This window comes from Aedes aegypti, chromosome 2, assembly GCF_002204515.2.
Source record: "Aedes aegypti strain LVP_AGWG chromosome 2, AaegL5.0 Primary Assembly, whole genome shotgun sequence".
In the NCBI taxonomy this organism is placed as follows: Eukaryota; Metazoa; Arthropoda; class Insecta; order Diptera; family Culicidae; genus Aedes; species Aedes aegypti.
Window position 1 is genome coordinate 294,478,888 of NC_035108.1, and position 27,213 is coordinate 294,506,100.

A 27,213-nucleotide genomic window follows, 5' to 3' on the forward strand; every position below is an offset into this window, starting at 1 on the left:
AATAAAGAGGGGATAAAAGGTCAAAAATCTTCTTTCAAAAATGATTTAATTTCCCATAATGCAAATCACTTTCAACCTTTGGTCCTTTTGGCCATTTGCATTTTCGACCATTTGTCTTGTCTTCTTTTAGTCTTTCGACTTATTGTCCTTTCGACCTTTTGTCTTTCGATCGCTTGTTCCTAAACCAAGTCAGAAAGATGAATATTGCTCTTGAGTTACAAATAAGAATTGAAAAGAGGTTGTTTGACATACTTTGTTTTAAAAGCAATGCAAATTTTAACAATGGATAAAAGCAAAAGAGAGGTAACTCAAAAATTTAAATTTCGGCCTTGGCCTGTAAATTTTTAGGCTGTCTAGTATATAATCTACATAATATTGACACAGGATTTTTGCTACATTTACATCTAAATCCGTTTAAACAGTTCAACTCTACAAAATTTATTAATTTGCGGTGCATTTAAAATAATATTACAAACAACAAAATTTCAAAAAAAAAAAATGCACTAGACCCCCCGATGGATTATTTTCATTTTAGCAGCAAATGAAAGAGGAAGGTCTTGTCTTTCGTTGGTTCAAATTTGGGACATGCCGATTTTATTGTTATTAAGTTACATGAAAACGTTATGATATAGTTATATCGCTCTAACCAGTGCAAATAATCAGTCTGCTTCATATTCCCATATCATATCGATCACTTTACGATCGACGATAGGGCCGATCACAGGCAGATACCCGATGTCCAAAAACATCGCAGCTGGTCAGTCAACCAGTAAAAGTGTAGATCTCGTCAGTATCAAATAAACCGTTCGCATGATCAGATCATCTTCCAATAACCGTCGCGTGTATGCCTTTGTAAGATTGTGATAAGTGCAATAAATTCACTATCATCCCTCCGTACAAGTGCTCTCGCGTATCAATTCATTTAGTGCACGTTATCCGACGACTTGAACCAAGATCGTGAAGTCCGTTAAGATCGTGAGTGAACAGAAGGTATTTGTCACTTACACCTATTGATCCCAACTTGCGCTTCTGAGGGTTTGACAGTTCAAAGCTATTCTGGTAATTAAAATCATATCCATAAACTTCGTGCGGGATGACATTGGGCCAAGATTTTAACTAACATCAGAATAATGAATACATAGTGGCTAAATTGTTTTCTGAGAAAAGGCCCCCACATTTGTAAATCCGGCCCTGGTCACAGGTATTTAAAATCATGGAGATTGAGCCGTCGCGTGCCTAGTTTAGGTACTAAAACTGAAATATCCTACAAAACGGGTATCTCCGGTGGTCATTACTGAGTTGTTTCGGTGGACCAGAAGAATCAAAATGGTCATTTATGTATTATTGAACTAGCAGAGTCACAAGGATTCAATATCATGGAGATTGTGCCGTCGTATGCCTACTTTTCGTGCTAATGCTTAGTGGTCCCATATTACGGGTTTCCAGGTGGCCATTTCGGTGCTTCAAAAGGACCAGAATAACCATCTATTTATCCTTTTGGCAAAGTACATCCAAACATAAAAAATCGTAAGGACGCAATTCTTTTGGTTTTGGTGCATAAATCCGAGTAATTACATCGAATTGTCCAGATTGGCCACCTTCTGGGACTCCAGGAACCGGTTCCGCATGGACCATACTGGACCAAATTTTTCAGGACATGTGCGCCGGTAATTGGTTCCTTATTACAGAGAAATTGTATACCAAAATATCCATCAACCGTATAGTACCGATGTTATTTACATGTACAAAACTGCGATGGATACCTATTTAACAATCTTAAATAATTTTTCAAAATATCTAGTCAGATTTGACGTGAGAAATGACTTGAGAAATTGTTTGGAAAAACTGCAGGATTAAACCTTGAATGAACTACAGCAATTCATGGATAAATGTGAATGAATTCATACGAAACTGCCAGGCAGGATAACTAGTGAATCTGGTGTAGGATTTTTTGTTGATCTTCCAAGAAAAATCCCTGACCAATATTCTTTAAAAACTCTGGAGTGAACCTTTTTGGATTTTTTTTTTTTGGAAAAAGTTCTGAAGGAATCATTGAAAAATCTGCAAGAGTTACAACTGGGGCAGTCCATGAGAGAGTTAGTCAACAAATATATGGAGGTATAACTGAGAATTACTTTTACTTCCATAATCCTTATGGAAATTCTGAAGCATTGAAGTTTTCAAGGATTTCCTGTAGCAAATTCTGAAGTAATTACTCTTACCATCCCTTAAAACACCGCTGGAAGATTTCCTAGGAGAATTGGTAAAGGAATCTGAAGAGGAAATTCTGGAGGGATCTCTAAAGGAGCCCCTGAAAGTATGCGAGAGGAAATCTCTAAAGATAACACTAACAGAATTCCTGAAGCTCTTTCTCGAAGAATCTTGGAAAAAAATCTGAAGAACCTGTGATATTGACGAATAATAGCCTTTGAAGTTTTCTCTAGAACCTTATAAATTTAAGCGCAGGATTCACTGCAAGCAGAATAAGGAAAAAAAAGTGAGAGACCTTGTTAAAATACAGATTTTAGAGACCTTCAGTGAAAAACAGAGACTTTTCAGGTTCTTATATTATAAAATGACCAAGTCTCTAAGAAGAGATCTGCTACTAGCCTTGCTGCAAGCTCTATTAAGATAGGGTAGGTGTACCAGTTATGGACATAGTGGTTCCCTATTTCGCCATACGAGATTATTTGAATGTTTTCACTTTTTGAAAGATTTTTTTGTGTTGTAGTAGTAAGATTCAAGATATATCTTTATGTTTAAACATTCAAAAAGATTTAAGATGTGAAAGTTATCGAAATTTCCCGTATGGCCAAATAGGGAACCACTATGGCCATAACTGGTACACTTTCCCTACCTCGGGAATGATTCACATGAAAACAGTCACTTGCTATTTTCTGTCAAGGATTCCATATATTTGAACATTTTCAGGACTGCCTTGGACATAAAGATTTTGCTAATCTTTGCCCTACCAACGGTTTTGAATATGGGCACGCCGCTGGATTTTATAGTCCTTTCAAAAGAAATATTCAATAATAATTTTCATTTTAAATACGGATAGAATAATGTTATCAGAGTCACTTTTGGCATTAAATCTTTTCAATAAAATAAAATGGGGACTTTTTAGCCTAGTGGTAGCGTCCGCGCCCACAAAGCAGATTCATGCTGAAGTCCAGAATCTTATCTTATGTAAATTTCCTTGACTAGTATTATCGTGCTTGCCACGAAATATCAGAAGGCCGGCTCCAAAGGCACGTTCCCCACCAGTTGGGAGATTTGCCACGAAATATACGAATGCGAAAATGGCAAACTTTGGCAAAGAAAGCTCTCAGTTATGGAAATGCTCATGAGAACACTGAGCTGAGGAGCAGGCTCTGTCCCAAGTGTGGATGTAATGCCAAGAAGAAGAAAAAGAAGAAGGATTATTTCAATAACAGAGAAATCCCTAATCTGCCAAAACATAATTAATTTGGCGGTAATTTCTTCATTTACATATTGTGTATGACGATTTATGATCGTTTCGTAGAACAAATCGAACCACTATGCGCCGCCGCCGCGCGGCTGCGGAAAAGCAACTCGGTAGCATGCCGAACGCTGAGCACAGTAAAATAGACATATCTCCAGTCTCCTCCATAGGTTCCGTATACCAAGACATCCAAGCTCAACTGCGCGATCGGTTTGAACACCGAGTCAGCAGTTTTATATCTCCGCTATAGAGACCGGGGGGAGATGCTGCTGGCTTGAGCCACATTGGCGCTTGCACTTATGCTACCGGACGATGGCGAGATGATGATGACGGCGACGACGTTGACGAGGGTCGGTACTTTATTGTTCCCTTCGTCCGCCGGAATTCGTACCGTCCTACCGGTGAGAAACGAGACTTGGATGGACGAGGAGAACGCTGAAGTGACTGACATATTGCTGTGACCGACCGGTAGTTATGGGATAGATGAAAGTTTAAAAACCTCCTCGTTGGGGCTTAATGCAGTGCTGATCTCTTTGTGCTGATCCCAGGCGCGTTGACTAGAAAGGCTATTGTGTGTATCTTGGAGGAGAGCCGTTGATGGACCGTATATGGAGTAATAAGGTTAGAAAGATTAGCTGTTACAGAAGAAATTCTTATTATTTGCCTCAGAAGCTGGGTAAGCACAGATTGTAGGGCATTTTTTTAAATTATCGGACAGGATGGGGCCGGAGATTCTCCGATTTGTATGAAATTTTCACCAGAGGTAGAGCTCGTGGATATATGATCAAAAGTGAAATTTAAAAAAAAAATATATAGGGGCCTATTTTCCCGGAAAACTCTTGATTAATTTTCACGATTTCTCTATATACCTCAAACTTAAAAAAATCATATCTCCTGAACTAACATCGTAAAACAAAAGTCTTTTTGTGAAATAGAAAGGAAATTTCCTCAGCAATCTATTAAAAAATATAAAACGAAAAACAGTTCCCAGAAAACTTTTCATCACGGAGAAAATTGTCGAAAATTGTTTCATAAATCTATACTCTATCTTTCGTCCATAGACGCCAAAGTGGTTCTTTTACCGTTTAGGTGACAGAACTGAAAAACCGATGACCACCCGCTGCTTGCTAACTACTTGATACTGAGGATCAGTACCTATTACACAGCGTAACAAAATTAGCAAGGAAGGCCGGTACTTTAAATGTAACAAATAAAAAAAGGAATGTAAGAAGGTAAAAATATTTACCTGGAAGCCGTCGATTGCACGTCGTTGTTGGTCGGACTGAACCGCTCGCTCTTAATACTATTGTTATTACTATTGTTGCCAATGCTTCCACTGCTGCTACTGCTGCTCGCATTATTCACGTTACTACTATTTTGGTTGTTATTATTACTCAAACTATTGCCACTATTGCCGTCGGCCCCCAATGCACTACCACTGTTGCCCCCAATGCCCCCACTACTGCTGGTCCCGTTGGCCGTCACCAGCAGTCCCCCGTTACTACCACTACCACTACCATTATTGCTACCAATTGCACTAAGATCACTGGCGGCCATCGACGGAGATTGACCGTTCTTGATAAGGTTCAGCTGGTTGAGTTCCATTTCGGCCGCTCCATTGCGCAGCTTCTCGTAGAAAGAACTGGCTGCAGCGGCCGCCGCTGCTGCTGCTGCGGCTGACCCCGCTGTTGGCGAGTTCAAGAACTTTTTCCGGTCGTACATCCGTTCGCTGAGCATCTTGTCCAAGGATTGTAACGCGGCGACCTGATTGTTGAAGTTACTACTGCTGATGTTGTTGTTGTTGTTCAACGGCGAGTAGTGACCCCCGTCGTCATGGGTCGGAGTCGATGGGTTGGATGAGGGTGACCCCCGACGGCCGTTTCCGTTTTCCGCCACCAGAGCCAACTGCAATCCGGCGGAAGTTGGCGTGGGTGGGTTGGATCTTCGGGGCGACGCTTGAAAGGCCGCCGCCGCTGCTGCTGCTGCCGTCGCCAGTGCTGAACTTGCTCCCGTCAACGCTGGGCTTTGGTGGGGTCCCGGTGAGGTCGGTGAGGTGATTGATTTTCTTTTGCCACCGGAGCTGGTCGACAACTTGCCAGCACCTTGCCCGGGCACCAAATGGGACGAGGGCGATGAGGACGCCGAAGACGACGATGACGACGACTGTGATTGATTTGATGACGATTGCTGCAGTAGGAATCGTTGCTGGTGCTGCTGTTGGTGCTGAAGCAGTAAACTCGCTGGGGTTGCCTGTGGTAAATCTTCATTAACTGTTTCTCCTGCAAATGGCCATGGTGGCGCAGAAAAGAGAAAAGAGAAAAATTCCAAATTAGATCGATTTATGTTTTTATGTGTCTTTCTAAAGTGGTTATTGTGGAGTGAATGTGGCGCGGAAAAAGCGCGACACCGAGCGGCGGATGGCGAGGTGACCGAATAGAAAAGACTTCTAATGGAAGTGATTTCCCGACTGTGTGGGGCCCGGATGGTGAGGGTGATTGCGGGGGTTTAGCGGAGAGAGTGTGGGTTTTTTTTGCGACCGGTGAACCGCAGCTGTCCTGGACGAGTGGTGATTTTCTATTTGTCGGAGGTTGTTAGCGTTGATTACATCTAAGTCGTGGGAGCTCTAGTGATGTTTTGTTTCATTATTGCAGTTATCAGAATTGGTTTAGGGCTTCTTCGACCTTCTTCTTCTAGTTTCTAGCGTTACGTTCTCACTGAGACAGAGTCTGCTTCTCAACTTAGTGTTCCTCCGAGCACTTCAGCAGTTACTAACTGAGGGCTTTCTTTGACAATCAACCGGTGTTATCATCACCGAACATAACTAATAATCGAAAAATGTAAAATGGAATTAAATTGTATAGTACTAAATTCAGATTTTATTAATTCATAGGGATTCCACCAAACAGCTCGAAGATTCATTATTATACATTTAATCAAGTTCACTTTAACAAAAGTAATAATGTGCAAATTGCGGATTTTATCACTTTTAGTTATGGTCACTCACGTCACTCTCATAAGTAGAAGTGGGTAAAACCGCAATTCACACATGCTTTCTCATTATGTTTATCACACTATAATTTTACAACTTTTTGTTGTGTTATCATTCGTTATTCAAATATTGTCAAATAAGTAGATGAAAAACCGAATTTAGTACTATACCATTTAATTCTACTAGAGTTTGTATCCTTTGACAGATACGCGTATTTTGACCTCAACTGTAAGGCCGTCTTCAGTGTCGTGTACTAGACTCGACTTCTATACAAACTCTAGTGGAATTAAATGGTATAGTACTAAATTCGGTTTTTTCATCTAATTAAAGGTATTCTACTAAACAGCTCGAAGATTTATTATCATTGTAAATAAGTTTAAACAAACTCAGTACTCCAATGACTAAGTTTACGTTTCGGACTATTTGAAGAGTGTATTAACTCAATGAATGGCGTATGGTGCAAGCTGTTGAGGCTCTCAGATACTAATTTAATAACTTCCAGAACAACACTGAAAAGTATTACTTACTCAAAAGAATCCTGGACAGCCCGGTGATTCAAGACACGTTGAGCATTACTTTACTTTATAAACGTAAACATACAAGTTATGTTAAGCCCGTGAAGTCCATTGATTTTTTTCTAGGATGTTGTCACAGAAATTCGCCACATTTTGATAAGGAATGTTTTTGGAGCGGTAGATGTAAAGAATTATTCATAGGAATACTTTAGCGATTAGCAAAGTAATCTCAAGAATAATTCCAAATGTATTCAATAAAGGATTTCTAGAGCATAATTCTATGTTTCTGGAAGGATCCTTGAATCAATAGATGTTTCAACCCGTTGAATTTCAGATTTTTTGTGCAACTATTTTGGGAAAGTTTGTTACTGTGAATTACTATAAGATTATTTATGCATTGCAATAACTTTTTGTTAAATCTCTATTGAAATCAATTTATGAAAATTTATGCTACCGTATTTTTAATAGTTAGTTCTCAGATGAATTAATGATGGATTGTCAGAACTTTTGGCATAATTCCCAGTGGTAAAGAAAGTTCCAAATAAGTATTTATTTTTCTGTTATCTCCTTCAAAAGGTCCGAAATTTTGAAGGGAAAAAAACAGACTTGTATTTTTATCCCTGTTGGGCATTCAAAGTTTTTAAGGTAAAAAAATCGGGTAGAAAGACATTCCAAATATCGATCGAATAAGATAGAAAGAGCGTTTATTCTTCATTTTCTTTTCAATATAATTGAAAATATGAACTTGTAATATATTTGTTTAATTGCTAACTTACTTCAAGAAACTCATTTGATTGCTTATTTACTTCTAGAAACCCAAAGAGGCTCGGTTGTGAAAGGATTGAAGCTGAACAAAGCTCCCGGTCCAGATAGTATCCCCAACGTAGCGCTAAGGGAAACAATCTTGGCGTTCCCAGACATATTTAGGACAGCGTTGCAGAAGTGTCTAGTGGAAGGCTGCTTCCCAGACAGATGGAAGGGGCAGGAGCTGGTATTGCGGCCAAAACCGGGAAAACCGCCAGGAGATCCTGCTTCATATAGAGATACTCTTGGTAAACTTCTGGAGAAGGCAGGCTGACGATCTACATGAAAGGCGAGAACGGATTGTAGGAAAAGCCGTACGGATTCCGTAAAAAGACTTCGACGGTGGATGCAATTTTGACTGTCATAGCGTGCGCGGAGAAAGCGTCCAAGCAGAAGAGGATAGGCAATCGATACTGCGCAGTGGTAACAATAGACGTGAAGAACGCGTTCAACAGTGCCAGTTGGTAGGCTATTGCCGCAGCCCTACCAAGAATGCGGGTTCCCGAATATCTGGGTAAAGTTCTGCAAAGCTACTTTCAGAACCGGGTACTGGTTTGCAATACAAACCAGGGACGGATGTCAACGAAAGTAACGGTGGGAGTTCCACAGGGATCAATACTTGGTCCAACGCTGTGGATTATGATGTACAATAGAGTGTTGACCTTGTCACTGCCGAATGGAGTCGAGATCTTCGGGTTCGCAGATGACGTCGTTCTTGCGATAACCGGCGAGACTGCGGAGGAGGTGGATATGCTGACGGTGAAATCGCTGGACATAATTGAATTGTGGATGACTGGAGTCAAGCTGCAGTTGGTTCATCATAAAACGGAGGTGATGCTGGTCAGCAACTGCAAGGTGGTTCAGGTGAGATCACCGTCGAAGGACACGCAATCCCATCGAAACTCTCTTTAAAGCACCTTGGAATAGACTATGCCTGCGAAAAGGCAACGAAAGCAGTAAACATTGTAGCTAGGATCATGCCCAACATTGGAGGTCCAATTTTTACGAGTACGAGACGTTTTCTGGCGACCGTACCTCATTCATATTGAGATTCCCGGCTTGAGCTGCAGCGTTGGGAACCAAACGTAACTGAGAGAAGCTGGCAGGTACGTTCCGGCCCATGGCTATACGGGTGACGAGTGCTCATCGCACTATATCGTCGGAGGCAGTGTGCGTTATCGCCGGAATGATCTATTCACTCTGGCTGAGGACCAGCATGCTATCAGCACTGTGAAGAACACCATGTCCCAGGAATGTGAAGAACACCATCAGAATGGATACAATGGCGAGGTGGCCGCAGGAATGAAATAACTCGGAGAAAGGAAGGTGGACCCACAGGCTCATTCCTAAAGTGTCGGTGTGGACGACCCGAGAACATGGAGAAGTTAATTTCTTCATGACCCAGGTTTTGTCAGGCCATGGATGGTTCCGGAAATATTTGCACAGATTCGGATACGCAGAATCTCCACATTTTCCAGTCTGTCCAAACATCGAGGAGACCCTGGCGGCTGCCCTCGATTCAGGGATACACGAAGCGAGATGATGTCAGAAACAGCAAGCGTCTTAAATCCGAACAACATCTTGCAGAACATCTGCCAGCATGAAAGCACTTCGAATTCGGTAAAGAGGGGGATAACGCAGATTATGTCTTTACTGCAAAGGAGATGGCGTGAAGACCAGAGAGCTTTGAGTCGTGATCGGAGTAGGCTAGATCCTCCGTCGGGGACTAGATCTAGTAGAGCGGGCGTAGCATAGTATCGATAATAAGTCGTCGGGGCGCCTGCAAACCGGAAGTCATCCTCCAACCGGAACTGCAGAACCGACCCTGGCACTTGGCCGACCCACGTTGAGTCGGAGTATGCTGAGTCCACCGCCGAGTAATTCGCAAAACAGCACCGGCAAATGGTCATCGGGCCCCTGTGAACCGGAGTTTTCCCTCCACCGGAGTCGCAGGACCGACCTCGGCATCTGCCTGGATAGCATCGATTCGGGAGATCTTCCGTCGCCGGGGAAATCTTCGTCGGAGTAGTAGATCCATCGCCGGGGAGTACTTCGAGTAATACGTATCGTAACACCGGTTTGAGTCGTCGTAGTGCCAGTGAACCGGAAGCCATACTCCAACCGGAATCGTTGGACCGACCTCGGCATTTAACTGGTCAACCAGGAGAGCTCGAACACCAGCAGCGGAGAACGAGTCATCGTAGAGCAACGAAATGAACATGATCGTCCGGTAGAAGTTCAACAGGGCTCTGAAGCGAGGCCAGCCCAAGGGAAGTATGCGCCGTTGCACAGAAAGCTGTCCAAAGCCCCGGCGAGTTCTTCAACCGCCAATAGGGTAAAGACTGTTTATGTCGTTCTTAAACGCTAACAGTTGGCGCCAGCGGCAAAAAGTACAGACAACAACCTTTCGAACATTCAGTTTCTTTCACTGGCCACCGAGCGACGACACTGTCGTTTGTATTCCACCCACTGATCGCGCTACGCTGGATTCTCAAATTTCTCAAACTTTCAATACAAGCGCATGGAAGAATGGTAGTCGGAGAACTGTCAAAACATATAGAAAATAATGAAAAACGTAAATTACGAAACTAGATCAAAAAAGTAGTGATTAGAAATCATGTGTAAAGTGAATACTTTTTACGTTAAGTTCATCTTCCGTGGTGCTTTCTGTGCTTCAGGATTTCGTTTTAACTAACACTGAAAAAGAGCCATCTATTGCCTTATCAGTTTTGAATATCGCCCTATTGGGTAAAACGAGTAGTCGCAGAAACGCCGAAGAAATGTCGTAGTGGGCAGCATTTTTGACGACATTTAGCTCCAACAGCGAACTAGCAGAACAGCTAAAGGCTGAGACTGACGAAGAGCATGAGTACAGCCCTCCACAGATACAGTTGCGTGATGTAGTTCCCGGGGAGATTAAGGTCCAGGAGCAGTAGGGATTTTTTTTTGAAATTTCTCATCGCAATAGAATGTTTTTCATCACGCCAATTTGTCATGACACGGCCTACTTTCCTGCACTGAGTTATGCAGTGCGGGAATAGTCATTACCAGTGCTGTAATGATTCATTGCGCAACGCTTTCTCATTACGCAATTGTTTTGAGTTGCGTAATGAATCATTACACTACGATTTTTCAGAAATTGTAAAATAATGGTGAATGCATTCCGATATAATTTCTGATACCCTCAAGTGGTCTTCTACGAAATTTAAAAAAATGTTGTACGTAAATCGTTGCAGAACTCGATTTTTACAGCACTCGTCGTAATTATCCTACTCGGCAAGCCTCGTAGGATAAATTTACGACTCGTGCTGTAAAAATCATCATTCTGCAACTTGTTCCGTAAACTACTATTATTTCATTCTCTTTGTTACATACAATTAAATATAATAGGGTTTTCCAGTGATTTTGTTCGACCAAACTTAAACTACAACATGTATATAACAATTATTTCCAACAAAGTTCATCATACTTTTGATGTTCAAAAATAATTTTTTGATGGTTTCGAATAGTATTGTATTATGCCATATAAGAGAAACGAAAAATTTCATATGGAGAATGCAAGCATATTGGAAAAATCGATTTAATCTAAATTATATCGTGTTATTCCAACCAAATTACATATGAATTGAAAGTTCAAGTCATATATTGCATGTTTGGTGTATTCGATCACAAAAAAGTTTGATAAATCATACCTTAAATTTCATCTGAACATCGTTGAAAACTGTAATTTATACAACTTTGGCGACCTGTAGGTAAAAATTGAGACGTGCTGGAACATTTCTGAGAACGGCATCATATACAGCAACCCTAAATCTTCTTGAGACACATAATTTGGTCCTCAAGACACGCAAAAGTGTAATTTTTGTTACGCTGTGTTATCTTCAATTTCTCTGGGCATGGTTCAGCAGATACTGTTGGTCCTTTGATTTTGACCATCGCAATTCTGTAATCCTCTCCCCATGGGTTTGCATAAGCATCACGGCACAGCTCCTTGAAGCAAGCTTCCTTGCTTCTTGGATTCTAGTATGGATCGTTGGATAACGGTAGGGATCTTGGGATTCTAGTGTGGATTCTGAGATTATTCCACCGTAGATCCTGGCGTTTACGTGTGGATCTTGCGATTCGCATTCTGGTATAACAAATGTAGATCTAAGGGATTTTTATGTGCATTCTGGAAAACCAGTTCAGTACCTGGGATTCCAGTGTGGATCGTTTCATTAAAGTGTTAATCCTTGGATTCCAGTGCGGATTTTGAGATTCCAAAATAAAACCTGGGGTTCCAATATGGATTTTAGATTCCAATGTGCTTCCAGCGTGGATCTTGGAGTTCCTATGTTGATCCTGAGATTTCAGTGTGGATTCTTGGATTGCAGTGAGGAATCTGGGATTTCATTGTACATCCAGGTATCCCAATGTAGATCCTGTTGTTCCAGTGAGGAATGTTAAGTAGGAATCCTGGGATTCAAGTGTGAAACCTTGGCTTCTAGCAAATACTGTTAATCTCAATATACTCCACTTCTCCGTTTTGTCGAAGACATCACACTAGCACCACGCTGGCATAGAAGTATACTAACACACTACAAACTTTGTGGCATGATTGTTCTTCTCCTTCTTCATTTCTGATAACCGACATCCTTTGGCATCAGTCGCAGTTTTACTTTTGCCTATTTCTGGCACTATGCCTAAACATGGACGCCCAGAGATACCTCCGCACACACCCAGGACCCCACGTAACAAAACCATCAGCTCATGGGCCGGGACCAACTGCTTAACTTCCCTTCCGATGGAAGACATGATCAGAGATTTTATGTGTCAGAAAATCCGACGGTGTTGACAGGCTCGATCGACTTGAGCGGAAAGCAGTCACGTTAACCACTACACTACCGACAGCGCTAGAAAAAAACTGAATGTTTGTTTTGGCTCTGATTGACGTTTTGTTCTTCAATGCACGCTAAATCAAAAATAGCTAAGAGTAATCGCTCACGCACTTTTCTGTCAAGAGATGGCGTTACATTTGTGTCCTTTTTGTGTTGTATGGGAACTGCAGACGTGGAGTTTTGAGATTAATGATATTTGCTTCTAGTGTGAAAGTTTTGTGGAAATACTGTGCACATATTGTAGGAATGCTGCGGAAGTACTGAAAAAATCGTTTGCAAATTCACTGTGTAGCCTATTGGAAATCTGTGGAATTCCATTGGAAATTCTAAGGGAATCCGGTGCGAGTTCTGGAAGGAGCCTGTGGAAACACTATGAAAATCCTTCTGGGATTCCTGTTAAATTCTCGGTCTCGATTTGTTAAGCAGGATGCGCAAAAGTGATTTGTACGCCGAATTCAGCAGACTCTCCTTCTTCTTGACATTATGTCCTCACGGAGAAAGAGCCTGATTCTCAGCTTAGTGTTCAATGAGCCTTCTTTGCCAAAGTTGCCATTTTCACATTCGTATATCGTGAGGCAAGTACGATGATACTCCCTGGGAAGTCAAGGAAATTTCCATTACGAAAAGATAGATGTACGTTAGAATTCACAATCAAACACTCACAGTCAAGTGCGACTGTGATATGTAGAGTGCTGTAAGACAGCAAACGGTTTTTTTTTTCGAAGTACCGCGATGCTTCGAATTTCCGGACGCTTGAAAGCCAGACAGTGGAGTTTTTTTTTTGATACATACAAGTTGTCGAAATAATATTTTTGGGTGAATTATAGCCGGTGTCCGTGGCTCGAAGCGTCCAGATAATACGACTCAACTCGGTACATGGTCGCAGGTAAAGAAATTGGCATGTCTTCAAACGCTGCTCATTGGTCCATAAAGCAGTTTTACGCGGAAAGATACATTTTGAGTCTTAGAATGAAACATTAGACGAAAACGGTCTATTAGAAAGGTAGGGCAATAATATTATTTATAAGATTTACATCGTATGTTTTCTTTTTTATTTTGCATTTTGAGCAAGAAAATAAAATTTTTAACGAAATGATCTTCTACAAAAATGTAAGCTTTTAAACTGTGTTATATAAAAGTAGGATGGTCAACAATATCACTTGAATATTATAATTAACTTTCTTATAATGGTATATACTCTTAGACAAAGTCAAATTTTGATCATTTTGCCAAAAAAAAGTTTTCTGTAGTTGAAAATTTGACCAATCTAGAGCATTTTTCTCCAATCATCGTAGGGTGGTCCAGCAAAAATAAGTTTTTCAGCTCTAATTTTTCCGCAAACACAAATTTTCATGCAAAAACATTAATGGTATCTATTTTAGTTCAAAAGTTATTGAAGCTTTTCTGCTAAAAATCCATTGTTTTTCGAGGCATTTCATAAGAGTTACAACAATAACACATCTGATTTTTTTTTTTTATATAATAAACAATTTTATTTTGTCTTTTGAATGCCGTCAACCGATATGTTTTATGTTTGCCCCAATCAGAGATATTCTCAATCGAAGTAGGCATGTTGTTGTGAGGAAAACAACAATAACTCCCAAACGCAAGGAGATAGCGAGTTTTTTCACTCACCAAATTATGCATTTTTTCAAAGCTCTAAAAATGTTTTATAGACTACTTTGGTGAGATATTTGAGTTGAAAACGCTAGAGCCAGAAAACCAGTTTTGTTTGGACCCCCCTCAATTTAAGAGATACAAAAAAAAACTTTTTAAAGCAAAGTTGCTTGAAATTGAATGGTCTACAACTTTGCTGAAGCATGTATAATATAATTTCTACAAATAAGAAAGTTGGTTTAATGATTTCTATGAAAATGTGGATCACCCTAATTTTCAATAAAACCAAATAAAGGGCCTAACTAATACAAACAACTTTGTGGAAAACCGTTTTCGTCTAATATGTATTTCATTCTAAAGCTCAAAATGCATCTTTCCGCGTAAAACTGCTTCATGAGCCACTGTGCTTTGGTGCTGAAATAGTACTTATTAAAGATAAGTTTCAAGTTGTTGAAAAATTGTTTATCTTAGAACAATAGGCATGAAGAGAGACAACTTTTCTAGTCGGTTGGGCATTTCAGTACCCTTTGAGGAAAAAACCCGTCGTCTATCACCTATTGCAAACGAGTTTATGGAAAGTTATCGAACCATCCAAAAATGTCTATATGCTAAGACCAAGCATGGGAAAATTCACTCACTCACCCGAACGCTACCGATAAAATATCTGCAAAGTATCTGCTGCCACCGAATGTTCAATGACTGCCGAACGCTACTAGGGTGAGCGCAATCCCGCAAATCGTGAACGATTGAGATAAACCGAAAATGAAAATATATACGGAGCGGAGAGAGCACCTATCCTCTCTTAAATTGGAGACACGAAAGAACGCGTTCGCCATTCGATCACTGAAAGCTTCCTGCGAAATGTACATATTTTGCGTTCACTGAAACATTTCGCCTTGTGTATTACCAGTCAGTGAACGCTCTTCAGCTCTCAAATACGAATGCCACTCGTGCGGAATCGGAATGTAAAGAATCATTCGCTACAGCAATCGGATGCCTTCGGCACAAGGAGTCAGTAGTGAATCATTCTGTTGCCGTTTTTGTCTAACTTATCGCTCGGCGAACAAGAAGAAAGCGCATTGGAAATTGAAACACTCAGCTTGGTCGGAGAAACGGCAATCTCGCTCTTGACCGCTTGTGGATGTGAGCGAGAGAAATGCAATATTCGAGTGAATGTTTCTCATGCTTGGCTAAGACAATGAATGCTAAAATGAAGTGTTAATTCGCGACGATTAATTTGCGATCGGATGCGAACCAATGACAGAGAGAAGAAACGAAATTAAACAACTAGCCAATAAACACGTAATTTACGACCCACAAACAGAAGAAGGCAACTCAAACCATGCGAAGGGATATACTAGAACCTTACCGATCCCTTCCCCTATAGCATTCTAAACAGACAGAGCCATCACTCAGCACAAAAAACAGATGGTAACATTAGCATTAGAAAGTAAAGGCGCACCGCCCCATCAACTCAGAAGGAAGGGAAAGCCATAAAAACAAAGATCGTTAACAATTTCCTTCCATAGCAAGCAGGTAGGACCAAATCGTCATAAGCACAAAGCGCAGGCCCTCGCTGAGCCTGACGCATTCGATTGATACGCGGACAGGATTCATAACGAAGAGAAAGGGAAAGCATTGATCTAATGGTAAGGCGCAACAAGAACAAATATGTCCCTGCGTCAACCCACGCATAGAAAGTAATCATCCCACGCAACGAAAGAAACAAAGTAATTAAATTCAAAATTTATTACCTACGCACTCAGAGACATACCTTACGAGAAAAAACCTAAAACATTGAAATCTCTTTGCTTCTTTCTCGTGGGAGAAAATTAGATTTAGGCAATCACGACAATTGTCCCTTTCTAACTTTAAGAATCAATAGGACCTACGATAGAACTGCATTTGTCACTTCTTAGAATAAGTCCCCCAGATCGACGAAAGTCGCCTATAAAAACCCAGAACCAACCACGAAATACATGATCTTACGTTTAGACTCGGAACAGGCAACTTGTCTTTCTAGAGAGAAATTCCTGGTAAGTCCAACCGCTAAGGTTATCACCAACGATTGCAAACTCGACTCCTTCGGTTGCGGACTACTCGCCTGGCGGGTGTCGTTCTGACGAGTCAGCTTTCAATCGTTAAGAGAGAGAGCTCCCTATTGGAACCTTCCACTGTCAGGTACTGGTTAAAACATCAGCCTGTCCGTCTGAAGGGAAAGAGAAGGGGATCAATCTCCAACCAAGCCTTTCGAACACAAAACCGTCGTACACCGGTTGACCGCTCGATTCCTTCGGTTGCAGACTACTCGCCTGGCGGGTGTCGTTCCGACGACTCGGCGTGCATCCTTTTGCGGATATAATCCACTAGTTGGAACCTTCCACTGTCAGGTACTGGTTAAAACATCAGCCTGTCCGTCTGAAGGGAAAAACAAGAGGAAATATCCACGACTGGTTCTCCTCTGTTGTTGAACCGCCGTAACAACGGTTAAACACTCGCTTCCTTCGGTTGCGGACCACTCGCCTGGCGAGTGTCGTTCCGACGAATCAGTGCTTAACTGTTAAAGAGACACGGTTCTCTAGTCGAACCTTCCGCCAGCAGGTACTGGGTCAGCCACCCAGCCTGTCAGTCCGAAGGGGAAGATTGGGGAAACGCACTCAGTTGGCGTCTACCAGTTGTCGGTAAGATCGAGTAAACACCGCGAGATCGTGCTAGAGTCGACGCGCGGATTCCGGCCATAAAGAAAATCCCGCGGGCCGTTTACATGGTGCCCCGAGTGAGGAACCACAACGTCGCGCGTTTTCGTTGCGGTTAAAAGCAAGGTGTGGTTACCGCCTAAAGAGTAACCAGAAGAAAATTCCTGTAGTGTTTAGTTGAGTGAAATGTCAGATCTCACGCGAGAGATCGAAGAGCTCGTCGAATACTTCCGCGAGATTGATGCGAAGTTCGACGAAGTGAAAAACACCGACAATTACAAGCAGTGGGCCGAAAGGCCAGTGGCTAAACAAGAACTGTGCGAAACAGGGTCCTTTGAACTAGTTCTCTGGGAAAACACACCTAGGGAAAAGGTGTTTGTACAACGAGTTTCGAAATCGGTGGAAGGAATGGTCAGGCCTAAACGACCATAAGAAGATTCGCAGAAGAAAAGTGTTGGAAAGTGTTCTGTTGAAATACGCGCTCAACGCTGAGTCATCAATTTAAAATAATCGCTGTTGCGATACTGAGAAAGGTGTCACAACGTGCACGATCCTTGCGAGGACGTGCTAGAGAACCGGTAAGTAGGCGTCGAATCGACCGTTGGAAACCCCAGGAAGAGGACAACGGGCACGATCCTTACGAGGACGTGCTAGAGAGCCGGAAGGCGTCGAATCGACCGTTGGAAACCCCAGGAAGAGGACAACGGGCACGATCCTTGCGAGGACGTGCTAGAGAGCCGGAAGGCGTCGAATCGACTATTGGAAACCCCAGGAAGAGGACAACGGGCACGATCCTTGCGAGGACGTGCTAGAGAGCCGGAAGGCGTCGAATCGACCGTTGGAAACCCCAGGAAGAGGACAACGGGCACGATCCTTGCGAGGACGTGCTAGAGAGCCGGAAGGCGTCGAATCGACTATTGGAAACCCCAGGAAGAGGACAACGGGCACGATCCTTGCGAGGACGTGCTAGAGAGCCGGAAGGCGTCGAATCGACCGTTGGAAACCCCAGGAAGAGGACAACGGGCACGATCCTTGCGAGGACGTGCTAGAGAGCCGGAAGGCGTCGAATCGACTATTGGAAACCCCAGGAAGAGGACAACGGGCACGATCCTTGCGAGGACGTGCTAGAGAGCCGGAAGGCGTCGAATCGACCGTTGGAAACCCCAGGAAGAGGACAACGGGCACGATCCTTGCGAGGACGTGCTAGAGAGCCGGAAGGCGTCGAATCGACTATTGGAAACCCCAGGAAGAGGACAACGGGCACGATCCTTGCGAGGACGTGCTAGAGAGCCGGAAGGCGTCGAATCGACCGTTGGAAACCCCAGGAAGAGGACAACGGGCACGATCCTTGCGAGGACGTGCTAGAGAGCCGGAAGGCGTCGAATCGACTATTGGAAACCCCAGGAAGAGGACAACGGGCACGATCCTTGCGAGGACGTGCTAGAGAGCCGGAAGGCGTCGAATCGACCGTTGGAAACCCCAGGAAGAGGACAACGGGCACGATCCTTGCGAGGACGTGCTAGAGAGCCGGAAGGCGTCGAATCGACTATTGGAAACCCCAGGAAGAGGACAACGGGCACGATCCTTGCGAGGACGTGCTAGAGAGCCGGAAGGCGTCGAATCGACCGTTGGAAACCCCAGGAAGAGGACAACGGGCACGATCCTTGCGAGGACGTGCTAGAGAGCCGGAAGGCGTCGAATCGACTATTGGAAACCCCAGGAAGAGGACAACGGGCACGATCCTTGCGAGGACGTGCTAGAGAGCCGGAAGGCGTCGAATCGACCATCGGAAACCCTAGGAAGAGGACAACGGGCACGATCCTTGCGAGGACGTGCTAGAGAGCCGGAAGGCGTCGAATCGACCGTTGGAAACCCCAGGAAGAGGACAACGGGCACGATCCTTGCGAGGACGTGCTAGAGAGCCGGAAGGCGTCGAATCGACCGTTGGAAACCCCAGGAAGAGGACAACGGGCACGATCCTTGCGAGGACGTGCTAGAGAGCCGGAAGGCGTCGAATCGACTATTGGAAACCCCAGGAAGAGGACAACGGGCACGATCCTTGCGAGGACGTGCTAGAGAGCCGGAAGGCGTCGAATCGACCGTTGGAAACCCCAGGGAGAGGACAACGGGCACGATCCTTGCGAGGACGTGCTAGAGAGCCGGAAGGCGTCGAATCGACTATTGGAAACCCCAGGAAGAGGACAACGGGCACGATCCTTGCGAGGACGTGCTAGAGAACCGGTAAGAAGGCGTCGAATCGACCATTGGAAACCCCAGGAAGAGGACAACGGGCACGATCCTTGCGAGGACGTGCTAGAGAACCGAAAAGAAGGCGGTCGAATTAACCACTTTAAACCTCACCAGAGGACTAAAACGCGAACCAGCAAAAATCGAACGAATCCGGAATTCTAGAGAGAAGCCACAAGGAACAAAATGTCTAGCATGCTTGTGGATAACCAAAACGGCAACTGCCGCCTTTGTAACGACCCCGACGATAAAGACGAAATAAACGAAGAATAAAACCACCAACGTGGCATCTTAACAAGGAAGGCCTAACCGCCACAACAAGATACGTCACAGCATCATCAAAGGATTTGGTAACGAGAGAACTCAAAGAAAACAATAACCCGGCGAAGAAAGCCAGGGTAATCAACGCCAATATGTGGACCTTAACAATAATAGCGCTATTTCTACTGATTAGCCAAGCAATAGGAAGTGAGCTTAAAGGGCTCATAGCATACGATTGCACCAGCAACAACGTAAACATAACGAGCTATTCACTGATGGACGTCGCATCGTGTATTCCACCAACTAGGAATCTCACGACTACGGAAGTCCGCATACAAGTCTTACAAAGAAGCCCAAAAGCATTCGTGAAGGTCCACCAGTGCAAGGTAATAATAAAACGATCAATCCGACACTGCGGTGCGCTTTCTCATACGTCAGATTATGAGCATGGGTACGCATACATCGTCAAGGAATTCACCCCGGACGAATGCAGGTTAGCTCAATTGCTCGGATCCATATCACTATCCGAGAGCAACAAGATTCGCGAACTCCGTCGCAACAGCACAACGCGAGGAGAAACACTAATAGTAGGGAGTCTGAAAGGAAGCTCTTGTAGCGGTGGAGTCTACAGAACTGCATCATACACCTGGGAAGGAGCACTAGTTTTCTATGAGTACGAGATAAGCATGTACGATTACACAGCAACGGCGGACATCGAAAACGACCAGGTGGCTCTAAGAAACGGTATAGTATGTGCCTACAAAACCGGATGGTGCCTAGACCCTGAGTTCGGCTACATGACGTGGGAAGTTGACCTGCGGAGACAATGCGAGGAGACCGAATTCGAAATCATATATGAAGGGACTGTAAACAAAACCTTTGATCACGATAACGACAAATCAAGATCAAAAGCAGTCTACACGCTTCTGTCGGACACTCACATGTTCTCGATAAGAGCACGCGACAAAACTCAAATATGTGGATTCGACGCGTACGTTACAGACCACCCCAGAATCTATATAATAGAGGCCAGCGGATTCAAGTCCCCCTTCAAACGAAAGGAAAGCACCGGACGAAACCTGGACCTTTTTACTTACTTCAATTCGAAAATAACGTTGGTCGAGAACTACCTGGGCCAACAACTGAATGAAGTATATACAACAGTTATGACGGAAATGTGCAAAATCGACAAGGCACTAATGGAAACCAAACTTACTCTAGCAAGAGTCAACCCAAGCGAATTCGTGTCCAACATAGTAAAACGATCCGGGTTCACCGCTATCGTAGCAGCAGAAGTGCTCTACATCATCGAGTGTAAACCAGTCTTCGTAACATATGAAAGCAAACAGGAATGTTACCAAGAAATTCCTGTAAAGTACAACAACGTGTCAATGTACATGGCACCAGTAACACGTATCCTACAAAGAAGAGGGACCGAAATAGACTGCACACCTCTAATACCAGCAAAATTCACCATCGGAGGAAGATGGTACACCACGGACCAAAGACTACGAGAGTCTACACCCCCGAACAAACTAACGACAGACGTCATTACGAGCTGGTCATATACATCACTACCAAGCCTCATGCAAAGCGGAGTGTACGACGCAGAAAGCCTTGAAAGAATGAAAAACATGGTCTACGAGCAAGGGGACAAGAAGATAGCATCATCGGTACTCCACAAGGCGATATCAGGGCAGCATCCCAATCTACAAGGATACACCTTCGACGCCCTCATATCTGAAAGGATCGTCGACAACGCTTTCAACAAATATTGGTCTAAACTCATCTCCTGGTCAACATGGTTAGGCAACGTAACATCAACGGCACTTGGAATCTACATGATAACGAGGATGATCAAGTTCGCAGTCGACACGCTGATACACGGTAGAATCCTATACGATATATACGGATTCGGATGGCAGCTATTGGCGTCCTTTTGGGACTCGCTAACGACTCTTCTATCGCACCGCAACGTAATGAAGCGATACCAAGACAAGAACGACCTAACGGAATGCACCACTCTAGCGCCGCAGCCAACTGACAAGCAAGACGATCACCATGAGGAAGAATCAAACAACGAGAGCAGACCTCGCCCCTACCCCAGGCCGAGCAATATAGTGACTTCTAAATAAGACATCAGATAATCATAATACACACATGGTAAGAAATTATATGAAAAATAATCTTTACATCATCATTTACAACAAGACTATTGTACGACCAAGAATAATAAAATTAAGTAAAAACAAACCATATATATATATATATAAAAAAAAAAAAAAATACGATATTGATATTAAAATACAATGTAACCATGTGACAATTGTTTTCCTTTTTTTTAGCAAGTAAGCTCAAGAATAACAACCTTTATAATAATTAAAGAACAAGCATAAACAATCATAACGTCGCGGAAACAATATTGTAAAATTAAGGATTTTACGAAGGGCGGTGTTAATTCGCGACGATTAATTTGCGATCGGATGCGAACCAATGACAGAGAGAAGAAACGAAATTAAACAACTAGCCAATAAGCACGTAATTTACGACCCACAAACAGAAGAAGGCAACTCAAACCATGCGAAGGGATATACTAGAACCTTACCGATCCCTTCCCCTATAGCATTCTAAACAGACAGAGCCATCACTCAGCACAAAAAACAGATGGTAACATTAGCATTAGAAAGTAAAGGCGCACCGCCCCATCAACTCAGAAGGAAGGGAAAGCCATAAAAACAAAGATCGTTAACAATTTCCTTCCATAGCAAGCAGGTAGGACCAAACCGTCATAAGCACAAAGCGCAGGCCCTCGCTGAGCCTGACGCATTCGATTGATACGCGGACAGGATTCATAACGAAGAGAAAGGGAAAGCATTGATCTAATGGTAAGGCGCAACAAGAACAAATATGTCCCTGCGTCAACCCACGCATAGAAAGTAATCATCCCACGCAACGAAAGAAACAAAGTAATTAAATTCAAAATTTATTACCTACGCACTCAGAGACATACCTTACGAGAAAAAACCTAAAACATTGAAATCTCTTTGCTTCTTTCTCGTGGGAGAAAATTAGATTTAGGCAATCACGACAATTGTCCCTTTCTAACTTTAAGAATCAATAGGACCTACGATAGAACTGCATTTGTCACTTCTTAGAATAAGTCCCCCAGATCGACGAAAGTCGCCTATAAAAACCCAGAACCAACCACGAAATACATGATCTTACGTTTAGACTCGGAACAGGCAACTTGTCTTTCTAGAGAGAAATTCCTGGTAAGTCCAACCGCTAAGGTTATCACCAACGATTGCAAACTCGACTCCTTCGGTTGCGGACTACTCGCCTGGCGGGTGTCGTTCTGACGAGTCAGCTTTCAATCGTTAAGAGAGAGAGCTCCCTATTGGAACCTTCCACTGTCAGGTACTGGTTAAAACATCAGCCTGTCCGTCTGAAGGGAAAGAGAAGGGGATCAATCTCCAACCAAGCCTTTCGAACACAAAACCGTCGTACACCGGTTGACCGCTCGATTCCTTCGGTTGCAGACTACTCGCCTGGCGGGTGTCGTTCCGACGACTCGGCGTGCATCCTTTTGCGGATATAATCCACTAGTTGGAACCTTCCACTGTCAGGTACTGGTTAAAACATCAGCCTGTCCGTCTGAAGGGAAAAACAAGAGGAAATATCCACGACTGGTTCTCCTCTGTTGTTGAACCGCCGTAACAACGGTTAAACACTCGCTTCCTTCGGTTGCGGACCACTCGCCTGGCGAGTGTCGTTCCGACGAATCAGTGCTTAACTGTTAAAGAGACACGGTTCTCTAGTCGAACCTTCCGCCAGCAGGTACTGGGTCAGCCACCCAGCCTGTCAGTCCGAAGGGGAAGATTGGGGAAACGCACTCAGTTGGCGTCTACCAGTTGTCGGTAAGATCGAGTAAACACCGCGAGATCGTGCTAGAGTCGACGCGCGGATTCCGGCCATAAAGAAAATCCCGCGGGCCGTTTACGTTTAAGAAACAACCAAATTATAAGCCTAGATGTTTGAATTTATTCACAAGATTTGTTTTAAAAGGATACTGGAAGCACTGGCTTTTGTATCGTCAAGATTATCCACTGAAAAGCAATGAGCATTCTTAAATGAGTCGTCGCGTGTGAATTCTTGGTTTGGTGGTGAATACTTCAAAAACAGTAGGTGAAACTGAGCGCGAAAAGACCTTCATAGAAAGCAGTGATACGATAGATGGCGGTACTTTCGATGTGGTGAATGAGTTCGTCTACCTCGGATCCTTGATGATGGCTTATAGAAAAGTTTGGCGAGAAATACGAAGGCACATCATCTGAGGGCTCCAGAAGAAACTGCGGCCAAAAAAGATTCACACCCGCACCAAATACACGATGTTCAAAATGCTCATAATACCAGTAGTACTCTACAGGCATGAAACGTGGAGTATGCCATCCTCTAGAAGGATTTGAAAGCTCTTGGGGTTTTCGAACGCCGGATGCTTAGGAAGATCTTCGGAAGCATGCGGGAAAACGGAGTTTGGCAACGAAGGTTGAACCACGAGCTCGCCCAACTCTACGGCGAAACCAGTATCCGGAAGATGGATCAAGCTGGAAGGATACGCTGGGCAGGGCATTTTGCAAGAATGCTGGACAACAGCCCTGTAAAGATTGTTTGCTTGATTTTCAACTATGTGGTAATTAAAATTGGTGATAGTATTGGCTCGAGAGTCTTAATCCTCTAATTAAACGAACTAATTTTGTCTCTCTCTGACGTTTCGGTCCGTATTTGGGACCTTCTTCAGGGATAAAGAATAACTCGTTCTTTTCTAAACGACAGGCTAAAAGTAATACAGACCGAAATGTCGGAGAGAGCCAAAACTAGTTCCTGTAATAAATAAATTAACTTTATATAAATTAACTTTATTTTACAAACGCTTCTGAAGGCGTAAAGCAATGTTAAACCAACCTAGCCTCTATCTTGTGATCATAGTATCTTTTTGAAAGGTTTAAAAGAATACCAAACAAAAAAAAACTTTTTTTCCTGGCGACAAACAAAGGCCAAAAACGGAAGTTTGCGATCCTTGTCAACTGTCTACGGAAATTTGTGATGTGGTTTACTCACGATCAAGATAAGTCATAGCTTGTTAGCTCAAATTAAAGCACTGAACTATTTAAATAATATAAACTTTCATGTGCACCTGGCGAAAACACATAACTTTCTGATTCCGTAATTGTTTATGATCAGAATATGCCAACAAAAAGCTCCATACCCCCTGATACAACAATTTTGCTCCATTAGACCATTCGACATGGTTCGACATCGTATACCAGAAATACCAGCTCCACAGTGGCATCGCGATTTGGTAACCAAAAATGAATGCATAATTAATCTAATTTATAGCTAAGCATCGGAACATCTAACAGTTTTGGCGCAGATCCCAACACCGAGAGAGAGAGGTCACCTTTTTATGTGCTCCCAAAACGGTAGTGTAAAAAGGCACGTTTCAAAATTTATAGTTCAAATCCAAAACGATAAAATGCGCATCAAAAACGAAACCAGTTCAGTCCTAGAGCATTAAAAAAAGAGTTCAAACACGCAAATGTCATCGGCTTTTAGGAGATCCAGTTTAGCTTGTTTGTTCTACTTTTCCGTGTCTTGATTGTAGCTTAACAGTTTTATGGTTCCTCTTTTTGATTCTTGTTAAGGCAAATTGCTGCTATCTGCTGGTCATCTGAATGTTCCTCGCAATCCGCAGATTCCTCTGCTTTTGCATCACCAATATATTTCCTTAAGGTGAAGATCCATCGAAGCCAAACCTCGAATTTTCAAGAGCACAAATCTAGAGAACCAGACAACCGTTCGTGCTGAAAATCTAATCGATTGGTCACCACCAGCGAGTGACCAGTGAGTAGCATTTTCAGCACAAACGGTTGTCTAGTTCTCTAGATTTGTGCTCTTGAAAATTAGAGGTTTGGCTTCGATGCATCTTCACGTTAAACAAATTATGAAATTTCAACACCCATCAAAATTTCACGACCTCTGCCCAAACCAATTGGTGGAACCCAAGAAGAAGCAGCTGATTTTGTCCTAACAAGTGGTGGTGTCACCTCATGCCGTAAAACAAGTCAACCTGCTGCCAACTTGTGTCTGCGGGATCTTCGTGCGAGCGATTCTTCGCTTTTGGCTCTGGCATGGGGGGGGGCAGGCCTAATGAGAGGCACCGCTATAAAACCCTAGGTGACAATTATCGCTACCCCCTGACGTCGGAGAGACCGGCATCCGCTCGGAAAACAAATGGCTGACATAAAACAAGCCAACAACGAACGGTGACATTAAACTCCACTGAGATTTTGCAGTTGGGCGTAGGACAAGTGCATCATCGCAGCGTGGTTTGACGGATCGACAATGGGCAGAGATCATGCGAGCAACGTGACATCCAAAGATCACCGTTGAGGGGATGGTGGGATAAGAAGGGGGAGGGGCTAGCAGTGGGATTCGCATTTTTAATGAGACACAGACCTAATAAATTATCCTCGCCGAGAGCTGTCTTTAATGGATGATAAAATTCAATCTAATAGAAGTGATCTTTCTGGTTCTTGAGGTTGTTTGCGAGGCGATGTGATATTTGTTTGTCCGGAGCTGGGCGGGTTTTCGTTGAGAGGGTGGGTGATTAAAGAGCCGTAGGGACGGGTAAAGGTTAAACCTGTGGCTGATCGAGCAGATGCGTAGTTTGTGAGGTGGAAGAAGCTAATTGTAATGTAGGATCAAATCAAATGGTTGCGATCAGTTTTTATTTCTTCACCAGTGAATACTCGGACAATCATGAATAGCTTCATACGCTATAACTTTTCCATCTTTTTCTTGGTGCAATATCCTTAACCTTCCAGTCGTCGCGTGGTTGACCATCGTCAGAACCACCACGCTGCTGTTGTAATCGAAAAGCGAGGTTTTTTTCACCAGTGTTGTACAAAATACAACAGCGCGACGACTGAAGTGTTAAAATCAATTTGAATTAAACCATTAAATTTAATTCAAATCAAAATCGAAATGCAAGTCGAAATTCTAAATTTAGAATCAAATCAGTATTTAAATCTTAAACAAAATACAAATCGAACCCTAATCAATTTTTTTGTTTACTGGAACCTGTTTCAAATAAAACAAATAAGGAATTTCGAATAACGTTTATCGCTGCATCATTTTAACGGTCAGCATCTAGAAGTTCAATAGTTCACCGTAGAAGTTTCTCTTTGATACCTGAAGTTCCATGCCAACAAATTCCACGTCTATTGATCGACGTTCCAATCGAACGCACACTACACGGCAACTTAAAATAGTTGAAATTTTCCTCTTGAGGCTTTCTGAAATCGAGCAGCCGGTGCACACTCGATACCCGCAATGGAACGCCACAAATGCCGAAAATGATGCCTATTATGACGCACCGAGGATGACTTGCCATTCCCTTCACAACCGAACAATGTCTCGAGTTGACTCGAGCAAATCCCAGCTGCTTCTAAACGCACCTCGGAAACTATGTCCTACCCCCGATCCCCCCCTCCCATATCAAACACTCAAACTTACACCATTTGGTATCTACAGTGCTAGTTGCTGTCTCAAGACAAGAAGAAGAGAGTGTAAATCAGAAGAAGAAGCAAAAAAACAGTTTATGGTTATGGAATATTAAATGAAATTGAGATAGCTTCCGAAATCTGTTTTTATTTTCGGGTTGTTCCATCGAGACACGGAA

At 43.1% G+C, this 27,213-nt stretch overlaps 1 protein-coding gene and 1 long non-coding RNA gene across 4 annotated transcripts in view; both read right to left on the reverse strand.

Annotated features, from left to right (window-relative positions):
• The window catches only part of LOC5566991 (flocculation protein FLO11), a 360,699-nt gene that overhangs the window by 144,361 nt on the left and 189,125 nt on the right, over window positions 1-27,213 (reverse strand). For all 3 annotated transcript variants that reach the window (XM_021845416.1, XM_001651329.2, XM_021845415.1), the window contains one exon: window positions 4,713-5,745. In XM_021845416.1, coding sequence (XP_021701108.1) covers window positions 4,713-5,745 — 1,033 coding nt within the window. The remainder of the gene's footprint in view (window positions 1-4,712; window positions 5,746-27,213) is intronic.
• Window positions 16,091-19,759, reverse strand: LOC110676662. Its single transcript, XR_002500608.1, has 2 exons — window positions 16,646-19,759; window positions 16,091-16,436 (listed from the first exon to the last, which is right to left on the reverse strand). It is a non-coding gene; the product is annotated as an uncharacterized LOC110676662 (long non-coding RNA).